Source organism: Manacus candei, unplaced genomic scaffold (assembly GCF_025592945.1).
Source record: "Manacus candei isolate 608988 ecotype Guabito, Panama unplaced genomic scaffold, ASM2559294v1 h1tg000089l, whole genome shotgun sequence".
NCBI lineage: Eukaryota > Metazoa > Chordata > Aves > Passeriformes > Pipridae > Manacus > Manacus candei.
In genome coordinates this window covers 1,259,327-1,272,076 of record NW_026138137.1, presented here as the reverse complement: position 1 = coordinate 1,272,076, position 12,750 = coordinate 1,259,327, and the positions used below count along the sequence as shown (strand labels likewise).

The 12,750-nt window shown below is 36.4% G+C and overlaps 1 protein-coding gene across 4 annotated transcripts in view; it reads right to left on the bottom strand.

The window, feature by feature from the left end:
- Positions 1-12,750, bottom strand: part of NCAPG2 (non-SMC condensin II complex subunit G2) — a 42,523-nt gene that overhangs the window by 24,335 nt on the left and 5,438 nt on the right. For all 4 annotated transcript variants that reach the window (XR_007908638.1, XM_051812859.1, XM_051812858.1 and 1 more), the window contains exons 5-11: positions 12,169-12,326; positions 11,256-11,390; positions 8,149-8,243; positions 7,248-7,317; positions 6,470-6,556; positions 4,567-4,662; positions 116-241 (exon numbers count right to left, since the gene is read on the bottom strand). Coding sequence is in view for 3 of the 4 variants with exons in the window: in XM_051812859.1 (XP_051668819.1) it covers positions 116-241; positions 4,567-4,662; positions 6,470-6,556; positions 7,248-7,317; positions 8,149-8,243; positions 11,256-11,390; positions 12,169-12,326 (767 nt within the window). In the remaining variant the exon portion in view is untranslated. The remainder of the gene's footprint in view (positions 1-115; positions 242-4,566; positions 4,663-6,469; positions 6,557-7,247; positions 7,318-8,148; positions 8,244-11,255; positions 11,391-12,168; positions 12,327-12,750) is intronic.

The window sequence follows — 12,750 nt, the reverse complement described above, 5'->3', positions numbered from 1 at the left end:
TTCCCTCCAAATACTATCCAGAAGTTCCATAAGTTTTAATTGCATCAAGAACTTATTTTTGAGTTAGCTTCGATGAAAGTTTAACTTTTAACATTTTAGTTTCATTAAAACTTACAAAAAGCTCTTCAAACTGTTTCTGAATTTCATTGTCCATCTCTTCAGCATCAAAACTGGGATCACGAAGAGGAAAAGCATCAACAAACAAAAATGCTGCGTTTGCTCGAACTTCTGAGTTTCTGGCCTGTTACAATGCAGGAAAAAATATTGTTTCAATAAGGACAGACTGTTAATATCCAGAGGCATATCCTGTCAAATACTGCTCTCCCAACACTTTTAGCAAGTTAGTGGTTTTAATTAAGTAGATGGAAGAGAAGAATTTATAAATGCATGGGAGAACTTATGATCACATATGAGTTTTAATGTGTTACTTCACACTTGCACCCGTTCGGTAACACCTGAGTTATTGTTACAATTAGCTTTCAAAGAATATCAACTTCAGTGACCCTGAAGAGTCATAGTCAGAGCCCTTCTGCTTTCTGTAATGCTGAATAAATTAAAAGCAATTGGGATTTCTCTTGGTTGCCTTAAAGCTCCTCTTCAGGGCAAAAGAATCTTGAATTCAAGCAGATTAAATTACAGAATTAATTACCTTGCCTGTCAAGAGACAGGTGATTTAATTGAAAAGCTCAAGCCTATTTCTTCTAGAAAACAGTATTTAGTAACCAAGCATCAGAAAACCTGGAGAGCAATTTATCCAGCATAAACATATTATTCATTTCTGCATCTGTGCACAGAAGGAATGTTCTGAGCCCCAGGCAGCTCATCAAAAATCAAAAATCTATGGCAAGCCTCACAACCCTCAGACATTATCCCATTTGTAACAGTTTTTAGTGTATTCCAACATACATTTTACTGGTTGTAGAGTCCCAAATGCAAAGAAAAATGAAAAAGGTGAATATTTAGACACTCATTCAGTGAAAGATAACTGAACTTGTGGACTCTTAAGGACAGAAAAAGAGCAGGCAATGAAATGATGATGAAATACAAGGTATCTCAGGGAGAAACCTGAAATCTAACCATCAAACTACATTTTATTTATCAGAGATAGCAGTGCAATGATTAAGAGCCTCTGCCAACTTCTCTTGGAAAGAGGGAAGGAAGAAATTTGTTCAGATTTTGGGTCTAAATTTAAAAAAAAAGAAATATGTATGAGACTATATATATAGTGTAATAAAACAAGCAAAGTAGGCTTAATTCTAACAGCAAGACAAGAGACAGCTCAGGGAACGTCCTGAACATTCTAATAATCCAATTTTCTTCTTCCCTTGTCATAAGGAAAGTTCAGATCAAAGGCAGGGAAAAGAAACATGATGATAACCCTGTAATATTTAGACTTAAATAAATTAATGACAAATAAAACCAGAAAGACACAAAAGAAACGAGTAACAATTATTTCATTTGCAATCTATTTTGTATTTCTCTCCTGGACCAATCCTGATATGGTGGATCACATCTCTGGGTAGAACTGGAACATTCTGAATTCTTCTAGTCAACAAAATTAATAGCAACTCTAAATTGAATCCTACAAAGGCAAAAAAGCCACATACATGCATTCTTTAGCTAGGGACTTTATTTATCATGGATAATGCAAACACTTTAAAGGTGGAAAGATCATAATTCTTAATTCTATCCTATAAAGCTGTAGAAAATCCTTTAACTTTGAGCTTGTCTATATTTAAGAATTAACATATAAGAAGCTAATATGTGAATTCAGGGTGAAATAGCTCTTCTGCACTAATATTGCATGTGAAAATTAATTCAAATGTGTTTTTGTGCAATAACCTAGACCTTATCTACCTTGGTCATTCCAGAAAGTTAATTTCCATAAACTTTCTAAGTGCATTCCACTGAATTCCATTAAGCTCACTTTAATTCTGAACTGTGTATCCACAGTTCAAATTCCTGCCTTTAATTAATTGGAGTTTATCCCAAATGTATTTGCATATTCAAGCTTGTAGAAGAGTAAATGTCTTCACAGAGGTAGAACCTAAGACTTTAAATTCATATCCTGTTTTAAACCACAATGGCTTTTCCATGCAACAGCCTGCAGTTATTTAAATGACTAATATTTCTTTATCTTTATGCTTGCACTATTCTGAGGAACTTTCGGAACCTTTTTGAACAATATTTTAACTTTTTCCTTCATTTAATTTTCAGAGCTTTCTTTTAAATTTCATCTGGTCTTACAGATCCTAAAATTCACTTCCAATTATTCAAAGCACCGTTTCCCCAGTACATCTTAGTTTAAAAATGTGGGATGTTAAAAAAAAAAAAAATACAACCAAATACACCACTTTAAAAGACTCACTTCCTTCAACAGCTTGAATTCCTGGAGGAGTGGTTCTTGACTTTTTGAGCTTGATAAGAAATAGCTTAATCACTACTTATCTCACACTAAATATCCATATTTTTATATCCATATAGTTTCTTATACTAATAACCAATTACTGCACAACTATCTCTGTTATGTTTGCATGACACCTACTTTTCATAATAAAGACATGAAAAATATGAAGAAGTTACATATGGGCTTAGAAAAACTTCAAGTTGCATAAAGGCTTATAAAAATAAGTGTAGGTAGGAGCCCCAACAGAAGCTTGTGTGAACTAAGTATTTGCAAAACAAGCCATTTAGGAAGAAACAGAGAACTCTGCATTACAAATGTACACTCTCAGTTTAAAGATTGCAGAGATGAAATCAAGTAGTTTCAACACAAACAGTTCTGGAATTTGTTATATTCTTACAGCTGAAGTATTTTTGCTTTCTGCAAGAAGGAGGTGCAGCATGTCCTTTGTTTCGTAACCAGTGTTCTAGAACAAGATTTGTTCTGCACTGTATTAAATTAGGGACTTGGCTAAAATAGGAGTATCAAACTGGTTACCTAAAATTAAGCTGACATTTCAAGCTTTGCAGTAGAATCCATAAGGATTCAGTAAGGACAATTATAAGCTTCCCTTCTCAGTTCTGTATCTTAAACTACTGCTGATTCTGAGTCACAGCAACAGTTACTTCAAAACACCAAACACTCCAGCAGTACTGTAAGATTTGTTCTAGCAATGGAACCATTAGTGATGTGAAAATTAGGAATAGCAGCTGTTAAAAATTTCAACCACTTCTGGAATCAGTGAAATTCTCCCACTGTCTTGTTGCAAATCAATAATTAACCTTTCTTCCCCCTCAAGACATACCTTTCTGCTACATTTGTCCAAATAAATCTATGTAGATTTAGTAAGGTTTGACAGAATGTTCCTCCAAAATACTGCAATCTTATATTTGAGTTCTGGGCTTTGGAAAGTGACCACTAACCTCCATTTCCAGGTAGCAACTCCCCTGAGAATGGCTAACTACTCTGAAACTGGTTCTGAGACATTAGTCAAGAATTTTACCATCCTATCCAAGATCATTTAAACCCTCTATTCTTTTTAGGGACAAAAAAAGTAGAAATTAAGGAAGCCATACTTTGTAGCTATTATTCTCTTGCACTAGGAACATACATGTTTCATCCAGAAGGTTCCTTGTTTATATTAATTCTAAAAGGATGGAATCCAACCATTAATGTAAGACCAACCAAGATACTGGGCTAGCAATGAATCTGTTCATCTTCCCACCTCTATCACAAGGTTCTTTAGAAACTCTCAACTCCTTCCTGGACCTCATAAAATCCATTTTCATCAACTTTTTATTAAATACTTTCAACTTTAAGAATTTCAAACACTTCTCCCATGGCTACAGAAGATGCTGTATGACCAACCAGCAAATGAAAGTGTAGATGTTTAACAGCACTTGACTGGGCTGTAACAAATGGTATGTGTGTGCTCTCACAATCAGGGATTTCATAACCTCAGACAAAATAAAAGCTGTTCACAAAGAAGGAGGCTTGGCTCATCTTAATCACAGAGTGGAACTGAGTGGGCAAACTGCAGTAGGTCCCTTTTAGTCTGTGCATGCAATAAAGACACACACACACTGTAAAAGTAGAATAAATTTCATTCTGAACACGTGATTAAAAGCATATCCATGGCATGAATGTCTGTACATACCATCAAACTGGAATAAAAGTTTTTCTAAAATAATACCCTGATAAATTCATTGAGTTGTATTCTAAGGCTGGTAAGTAATCAGAAGGTGAGAAGGAATGCTCCTCTGAACATTTTTGGCTTTGATAATAGAGCACTGATAATTCCCTAAAGAACTTGGAAAACAGAATACAACATTACACAACATTTCCAAATTGAGAAGATGTAATTCTGGAAAGCACTCTAGGTACCTGTGAACAAAACTGAATTATAGAAGTAAACCACATGAACAAATGAGAATATTGTTGTGCATACTCTGCCTAATTACAACTTGCAAAGTTACTCAGCTACATCCGAGATGTTAAACACTGATCCTGTTTTTTGTAGCCATTTCATTTTAAAAGCAACTAATAAAAACAGAAGATGAGGGAGGGACCCAAAATTGAGCAGTTGGAGAAAAACAGTCCTATTTTCTGAAAAAGATAATTACCTTCAGTGCTCTCCAAAGGATAGGCTGATACAATCTATAGAGCATTTCTTCCACTCCTTGACGAACTCTACTTTGTTTATGAAAATAACTCAGCATCTAAAGAAAAACAAACAAACAAACCAGTCCCCAAATCCATTTTAACACTATTTTTTACATTCAAGAAGTGATAAGGAGTTGTCTCATTTCAAAATTTATGTAAGACTGAAGAGTTTTCATAATATGGAAAACGATAAAATTAGACATATTAATTGACCCTATATTTTAATAAAGTCTCAAAAATAATAAAACTAAATAGACTAATAAATATCAAATTTTATAACTTTATAGATCTACAAATAAGAAAAAGCAGTGGCTAGAGAGTTTCACGAAAACAACTCATATTTTGTTACAGCAAAAAAGTGTTTTTAAAGTAACTGTCAGAAACACTTTGAAACCATGACATTATCAACTACAGATAAATAAGCCTTTTCTCTTTTAAGAACAAAGGAACATTACTTAGTAAGTGGAGTTATCCAAATACAAATCTACAAAGGTAACACATTTTTAGTGCATTGATGAAAACCAAGTATCAGCACTCCTTGGGACTCAAAACTGTGCCTAGTTGGCTAAAGATCCTCTTATTTTTGTATCTAAATTACGCAGAAAAGAAAAAGAAAGTGGAAGACAGAGCAGAATATGAGAAAGAACATCAAGTAACTTGATATGAAGTAATTCTTCCACCCAAAACACTGGTCAGTTTGAAAAGAAGTTGACCCTCTAGTGGTCAGTAGCTCAAGTATTCACAACTATGGAGAAGCCTGGGAATAACATCCACAGAAAGGACACTCTGGGGAAAGAACAGCTTTTCTCTAGGTTTTGAACACACTGGAGTAAAGACATGTTACAATTTATAAGAAACTATATAGCTCTTGTTTCTACATGATACTAAGGGATGTAACCCAGGACTAATGGCAAATCAATACTGCCTTGTAATAGATTTCATCAGAACAAGTGAGCATCGAACATTTGCAAGACAGACATTTGTGTTACAGCCAGAACTCTGAATTCAGAAGGGAGAGTTATCTGTGTTGCTCTCTCCTCCTTCACTTCTCTTCCAACAAGAGGTAGCCCAAACTTTGCTCAAGGGAGTGACTCTGGTTAGTTACTCTTTCTGCTGCTACAGGAACTTCTGGATTCTAAAGGACTGTTTTAAATCAAATTCCTGCCTATGGAAAAAGAAAACATCATTCAAATTTACTCTGAGACTCACTCTCCCTGCAACCCAAAGACAGACTTATTCACTGTCCTCTTTCAAGATCGGAAGCTTCTGAGCCTGAAACACATGAAATGCCCTGTCAAAAGTGTATTCCATCCATCAGGAATCACAGGACAAGGAAACCCTACAGATATGAGAAAACAAAACAGAACAACCCCCCAAAAAAACCAAACCAACTCAAAGAGCTGATATAGTAATATATGCTGGTTTGTCAAGATACATATTGCATATACCACTCACAGCCATTCACTCACTCACTCCCTGCCCTGTGGGGTGGGAAGAGAACTGGGAGAGAAAAGCAAGAAGGTCATGGGTCAAGACAAAGCAGTTTAATAAATGAAGGAAAGAGGATCAGAAAAATTCCCAAAAAATGATGCAAATGCAATCACTCACCACCTCCCACAAGCAGATCAATACTCAGCCAGTCTCCAAGCAAGCACTACCTCCCCAAAATCCACTTTTCCTGTTTTTATTGCTCAGCATGATGGTTATGTGGGATGTAATATCCTTTTGGTCAATTTGGATCAGCTGTCTCAGCTGTGACCCTCCCAACTTCTTCCTCATCCCCAGCCTACTTCCCTAGGGAAACAGTGGGGAAGAGAAAGCCTTGGCACCACGTGAGCACTGCTCTGCTTGACAGGAACTTACCTCTCTAACTTTAGAATGAACAGAAGAACTTCTGGGAAGATGAATTCCATGATGCATGAAATCCTGGATGCAGTTATGTTCTAGTTCCTATAGTAAGAACACATACAAGCTACTGTTAACACAATAAAACAGTAATAAGTACTGTGGGTGTGCAGCAACTATATTATTCTCTAAAACAAGCAAATGAAAATAGTCTTTGACGTTATTTCTTACTTGGCTTCTGCTTGGCCCAAATTTTTCCATGCTGCAGGCCTGTCTTCCTAAACTGATTTTCAAAATTTCAGAATATACAGCTAATCCAATTCTCAGAACCTAAAAGCACCCCCACACAGTAAGGAAGAAGTTTTTTTGGTATCTGAAATTTTGCTCTGGAATTGTTGTGATGCTGTAAATATGCTTTTGATCATCTCCATGGAAATCCACAAAAACTAGATAAATACTTGAGCTATCAACTACATAGACTTGCACATACTGAATAAAAGCTTCCATAACTCAGATAACTAGTGTGTCTATGAAAAACACAGTGTATGTGCATAGTTGTGTAAACAATACTTCAGCTGCAGAACTACAGGTGTTTAAATGCAGCCAAGCTGATCACAGTGGGCAAATATTCTAAGCATGACAAGCTGTTACTCTTTGACAATGCTGAAGATGCCTTTTCCTTGGGGAAATAATTCCTTAAGGTTTGTTTAGGAACATTCATGAGGTTGAAAAGTCATGTCTGTTCCCCACCTTGAAATTCAAAATGATCCAAATGAAATTTCAAGCACAGTGTTACCTCTATGAATTCTCCTGATACCTTCTTCCAGGACCTGAAGTAAACTTCTGCAATGTATTCCACCAAGGATCTGTATTAACATATGGGAAACACTTTCAAGTAAGCATCCTAACCATATCCATGTCCAATTCATAAAGTTTTTTAGAAGTACTGATAGTATTCTTAATTCCGTGCATCAATGTTATTGAGACAAAACCACCTTTTCAAGTCTACATGGCTAATTACAAAGTAACTGTTAATTAATGAAGCCAAGCACTATTACATAACACAGGAAATACCTCATATGGGGGGAGAGTCAAAACATTGGCACAGATATTTTATCATTTATCTCACAGTGAAAGCCTCAAATTCTTTATACAGATGTACAGGTATATATTATGCTAACTGAAAGCATTAGAAAGCCTCTGATTTTAATGTGAATAGTTAATTCTGTAATATTTCATGGAATAATTAAAAAATATCCATTTTTTTCATTCATCAGTTAAGTTCTCAGGCTATGACTGATCCTGAAAGTCACTTCATATGAGAACATCTGTATCCAGAATCCTACCAAGTTAAGTCAGAGTTTGCTCAGAGGAAAAAACCAGAAACCTCCTACAAAAGAAGAAATGGGCCTGGGATGCTCACACAAGCACTGCAAGTAACCCAGTCCAATTTCTATCAGTCATTTGCTTTAGCTAATGCCAAAGAAGCATTTTACAATACCTATAACTGTGCACCTAGGCAGGTCAGAGAACTATTAAATGAAGTTGCTGAAACCATATGGCAGTTATAGTCAGCAGATTTGAAGGTTTCTGGGTTCTGAAGTATTTATCAATACACTGTGTGTTTTTACAGCGAGACAAACAAGATTTTAGCTGAGCTCTCAACCATCATTAAGTACTCTAAGTGTGATGCATACCTTGGAAAGAACTGTAATTGGTTTTTAACAGTTCCATGTATCATCCTAATGAAGTTTATATTCCAGCTGAACAAAAAACTCAGGAATCTTCTTCCCTGTGTGGAGAGGAAAAAAGGAAAAAGAGGAAAAAACAGAGAAGTCAAACCTAGGAGGAATTCCCACTTTAAGAGATAACCTCAAAAATCTGTAAATGCAGAGCTTAAAGATCAAAAGAAATTACATCTTTAATTTCAGAAGTGTAGCTGAGATGGAAAAAATTAAAGTTTCTTAATTTTTAAACAGAATTCAAGCATTACTCATACTGTAGAGAAAACACAAACCAAATGGACACGTGGATGGCACATCTGCCTGCACTTTCTCAATGTCCATTCTCCTTTGGCATGACTTCCATTAGTATTCCACAATGACAAGGGACTGTGCAAACCAGGACCCTCATATGGGCCAGAACACCAGAGCTCTGTCAAGTGCAGTGTCATTGCAGGAAGAAGGCACAAATAAAACACCACAACAACTCTCCCAGCACTGGACATGGAAACGGTTTTGAACAAAGCCACAGGGAACAGCTGGGCCACTGAGGACAGTAAATGTTCTGATTAGCAAGGACAGTTCCTTTGTTATTGCACAAAAGGTAATACTGCAAACCTCCTGGAGTTGCTTTCATTCATGAAAACAGAAACACTTTTTTCCTCATATTAGTTTTCATTCACTTTAGCAAGTCAGAAACAACGACAACAATCTGACAAGCAAAGGCAGTGAAAGGCTATGGATGAAGGAAATGAGCCATTGCTCTTCCAGAACCAGCAAGATCTGCCCATGGAATTGGAGTCTTACAAAGTATCTGTACAGGAAGCCCCACTCCTGGTTCATCTTACAGATGAAGTGAAGGCATCCAGCTTCTGAGACTTTAAAATGCTTGATCATACATGAGGGTGAGTCAGCCAGCTGTAAAGTCCTTTGTACCTGTCAGCTTTCTAGCCAAAAATAAATCAGGAAAATTAATAAGGAAGTGCAACAGTAAAGAGCAGAATGGCAGAAGTGTAAAGGGTCACTGAACAAACAGAGGCACTTCCAGTGAGAGCTGGACAAACAGTTGTATTCACACCTATGACAAAACTGAGAAAACAGAATGCCAGTCCCACTTTGAGTTGGAATATTCCAGAGTAGGGGAGATGGAAGGAAGCATAGAGCTGGAAACTGCCCTTTAGTGGAATTGATAGTTTAAATGCCTTTGGATCAAGAAGTAATTCAGAAGATCATAAAAATCAAGACCTAAAGGCTAAATATAATATCAAGATCCTTGTGTACAGGTCTGATGGAATCTTTTCTGTTGTCAAGAGAGTTGCTTCTATTTAGGAAAAAAACACAATTTACTATTTCCTGCTTTGGTGGTCTAATATATATATGAGTCCCAGTGGGCATGTCACACATCAACATCCCTGACAAACCAGTAGGTCAAGGGAGTCTTGGCCTACAACTTCTGCCTCAATGAGGCAAACATGAGGACAAACTCAAACTCATCTCATCTTCTACAATCCCAGCAGCAAGAAAGATAATAAAAAGCCACCAAGCAGCTTTCAACCAATTCTTTTTTGCCTTAGATTTCAAAAGACTGAGCCTGATCCTGAAAATTATGGTAAGTGCCTCTAATTTAATCTGCTGCCTGTGATCAATGGATCTGAAATCATCACTGGGATCAACATTCACAGTATCACGAGACGTAAAATGCTGCTAGGTGAACAAGACTGTGAACTTGTCACCTTTGGGGTTAACACATTATCAGAGTGTTGGTGGCTGGTGCTGCTGTGCTTGTGGACACTGTACATGTGCCTTAGTCTGTTGTACACACACATGGAAGGGGAGCAAGGAAGGAGAGAGCACAACAGACCTACCTCTAAAAGACAGTAACACACTCTGCAGGGCTCTCCAGCTGTTTGATAGGAAATCCCATCAGAACAAGAACGTTTTCTTACATCACAGAGGATCACTCCACTGATGCAGCCTGATAAGCCTCTGAGAAATATTACTCTGTGTTGAATAGCACAGCCTGGGAAGGCAGGAACACTGAACTCCTCGATCTTGCAATAAGGTATAACTGTACAATTCTGTATCAGTTTAATCTGATTTAGAACCAGGGTGTTTGGAACATTCCTGACCCTTCCCTTCAGTCTTGCATATGATCAACCAGTCCAGGCAGTTAATCTGTTTGAAAAATAATCTCACTATGAAGAAACAGCTACCTCCTTCAATCAACCCATGACATAGCTGCTTGAGCATTCACACTGTGGAAAGGAAAATGGGAACGCTCAAAGCCACCAACTTTGTGGCAGGTATCTAAAACCTGCACTATCAAACATCTCACCTAATTCACTTGCTACCCCCATTTTTAAAATGCCATATCCCCACACTGCCACAATCATGCAGCAACCTTGGAGCTTATTTTATGACAAAAGTTTGTATATTCCATGAAATGGAAGATATATATTTTAAACATGCAAGGAGGAGTTAGAACTTCAGAGACAATGCCAGGTGGTCTGGTCACTTAACCAGAAAAAAAGGCTTGGATACCACTATCCTGGTGCACAAGCACAATCTAAAAACTCCAAAACAGCAATTGCTCACTGAGAGAAATGTATGTAGTCAAATGAAATATTTCTCATTTTGCTGTAAAGTTCGGTTCTTTTTATGCTACTTTCAAAACAGACTATGGCAATGTAATCTTCTAAATGGAATCATTCAGAAGGAAAATTATTTTGCTACAGTTATCTGTCTCCAATAAAAGAAAAAACTGCTATAAAAGAAGAGAATTATACCAGGGAGTGATTTTAATATTGAGGGACATGCACTGAAAGCAAAGCACTTGGTTCTTATTACCTCAAGATACAAGAACCAGATTGAAGATTTAGACACATATTTTCACACTTTAGTGTGGAATAGAAATAAAGGTTTTTCCAAATGAAACAGAATATCACCCATTTATAGCCTGGAGTCAGAGCTGATTTGCCTCATGTTGCTACCTACTGTACTGTAAAAAAAGACTTAATGCAAAACTATTAAAAGCCACCAAATCTCACTGCCATAAAATCACAGTAAGATAAAATTTTGCTTACCTCTTCTTTCTTAATGTGTTTTACACTCATAAAACACTGAAGCAACAAGTCCTTGACTTCATTACTCTCCTCTGAATCATAATCAAAACAAAGTAATGCCTGATGTAGATTCCACAGACGAACTATATCTGCACCCTGACAGGAAAGAAGCAACCCACATTACAGTGAATAAGGGATTGCTTTAATACACAGACACATTTAAAGGATTTTAAATAATGAATTTGAAATGCACTGTTAGGCAGAAGATTTTTAGATTGTAAAATTATGAGCATTAATTTCATCACATCACAGGGAAAAAAAATATGTATAACTGCAGAAATACTGACTTCCACCAAATGAAGACATGCTGAAGTACAGAAAGAAATCTGCTATTTCATACAAAATACATTAAAACTATATTATTCCACTTTTGAAACTTCATACAATAAACACAGTTAACAGGGCAAAACAGAAGAAAATGTAGTTATTAGGAAAAAAGAGAAGAAATAAATAAGTAAAGGATACATATATTGGGTTAGTGCAAAAGATGTATATCACAATAGTCCAAGTAATTCATGCATTTTAAAAAAAAAAGAATTTCAGTCCAATAATAGAGAAGGAAAATTATTTGTAGAATGATAAAGTGTAACATAAAATGAAGCTTCCCACAAAACTTGCTTTTATGAGTAGCTGAATATAGTACTTAAATTCTTGGATTATCTAAGTGAGTTAATTCCTATTGAAACCTTGGTCATTGTACTGGACAAAAGAGTAAAAAGATAAAAAAGAATGCAAAAAACCACCCCAGTTCACATGTGAAACTGATGCCAAAAAACTTTAAACTTTGTTCTAGAGAAGGTAATATTTTATTGGAGGGATCATCTTTTTTGACTTATTAAAAAATAATCTGAAAGTCAGTATAGCTTCAGCATACCACAGCAGCTTTATGCAGGCTTTTTCTTAGCAGAATGATAAAGAGAGTCTTCCCCAGAACCTCCTTCCCTTCCAGTCCCTTCTGCCACCACATTTCACATACACGTTGGATAGCATCCTGGAGGATTTTTTCAGATGCAGGTAATGCAGGAAGAATACCTACAACAGTAATAAAATAATTATTGACTGCAATGAGCCAAGTTATTCCTGTAAAACAGTAGCCTGTTAGTACACTAACTGTACCTCACAGTGTCAACCAGCTCTTGCCACATTTACACACCTTAATGGCTTATTCTCACTGCAGGTATTTAGGCAGCTTTATCAACTCTCAGGGTTTGGCCAAGTTTTTTGAACAGTAATAATGGAATCTTAAGTTTTGCCTTAAAAATAATATAAGCCACAGGACAATCAAGGTTACCTATCATTGAGTGAACAGCTGGGAGAAAGAAAACTATTTAAAGTTCCAACTTCTAACTTGTGCAGCTGATTCTTAAGTAAACACTCCCTTAACTTTGTCTCAGTAAGAGCTCCCATCAGTACCAACTCTCCTCAGTACAAACTCTTCAACCCACGACACCTGGGA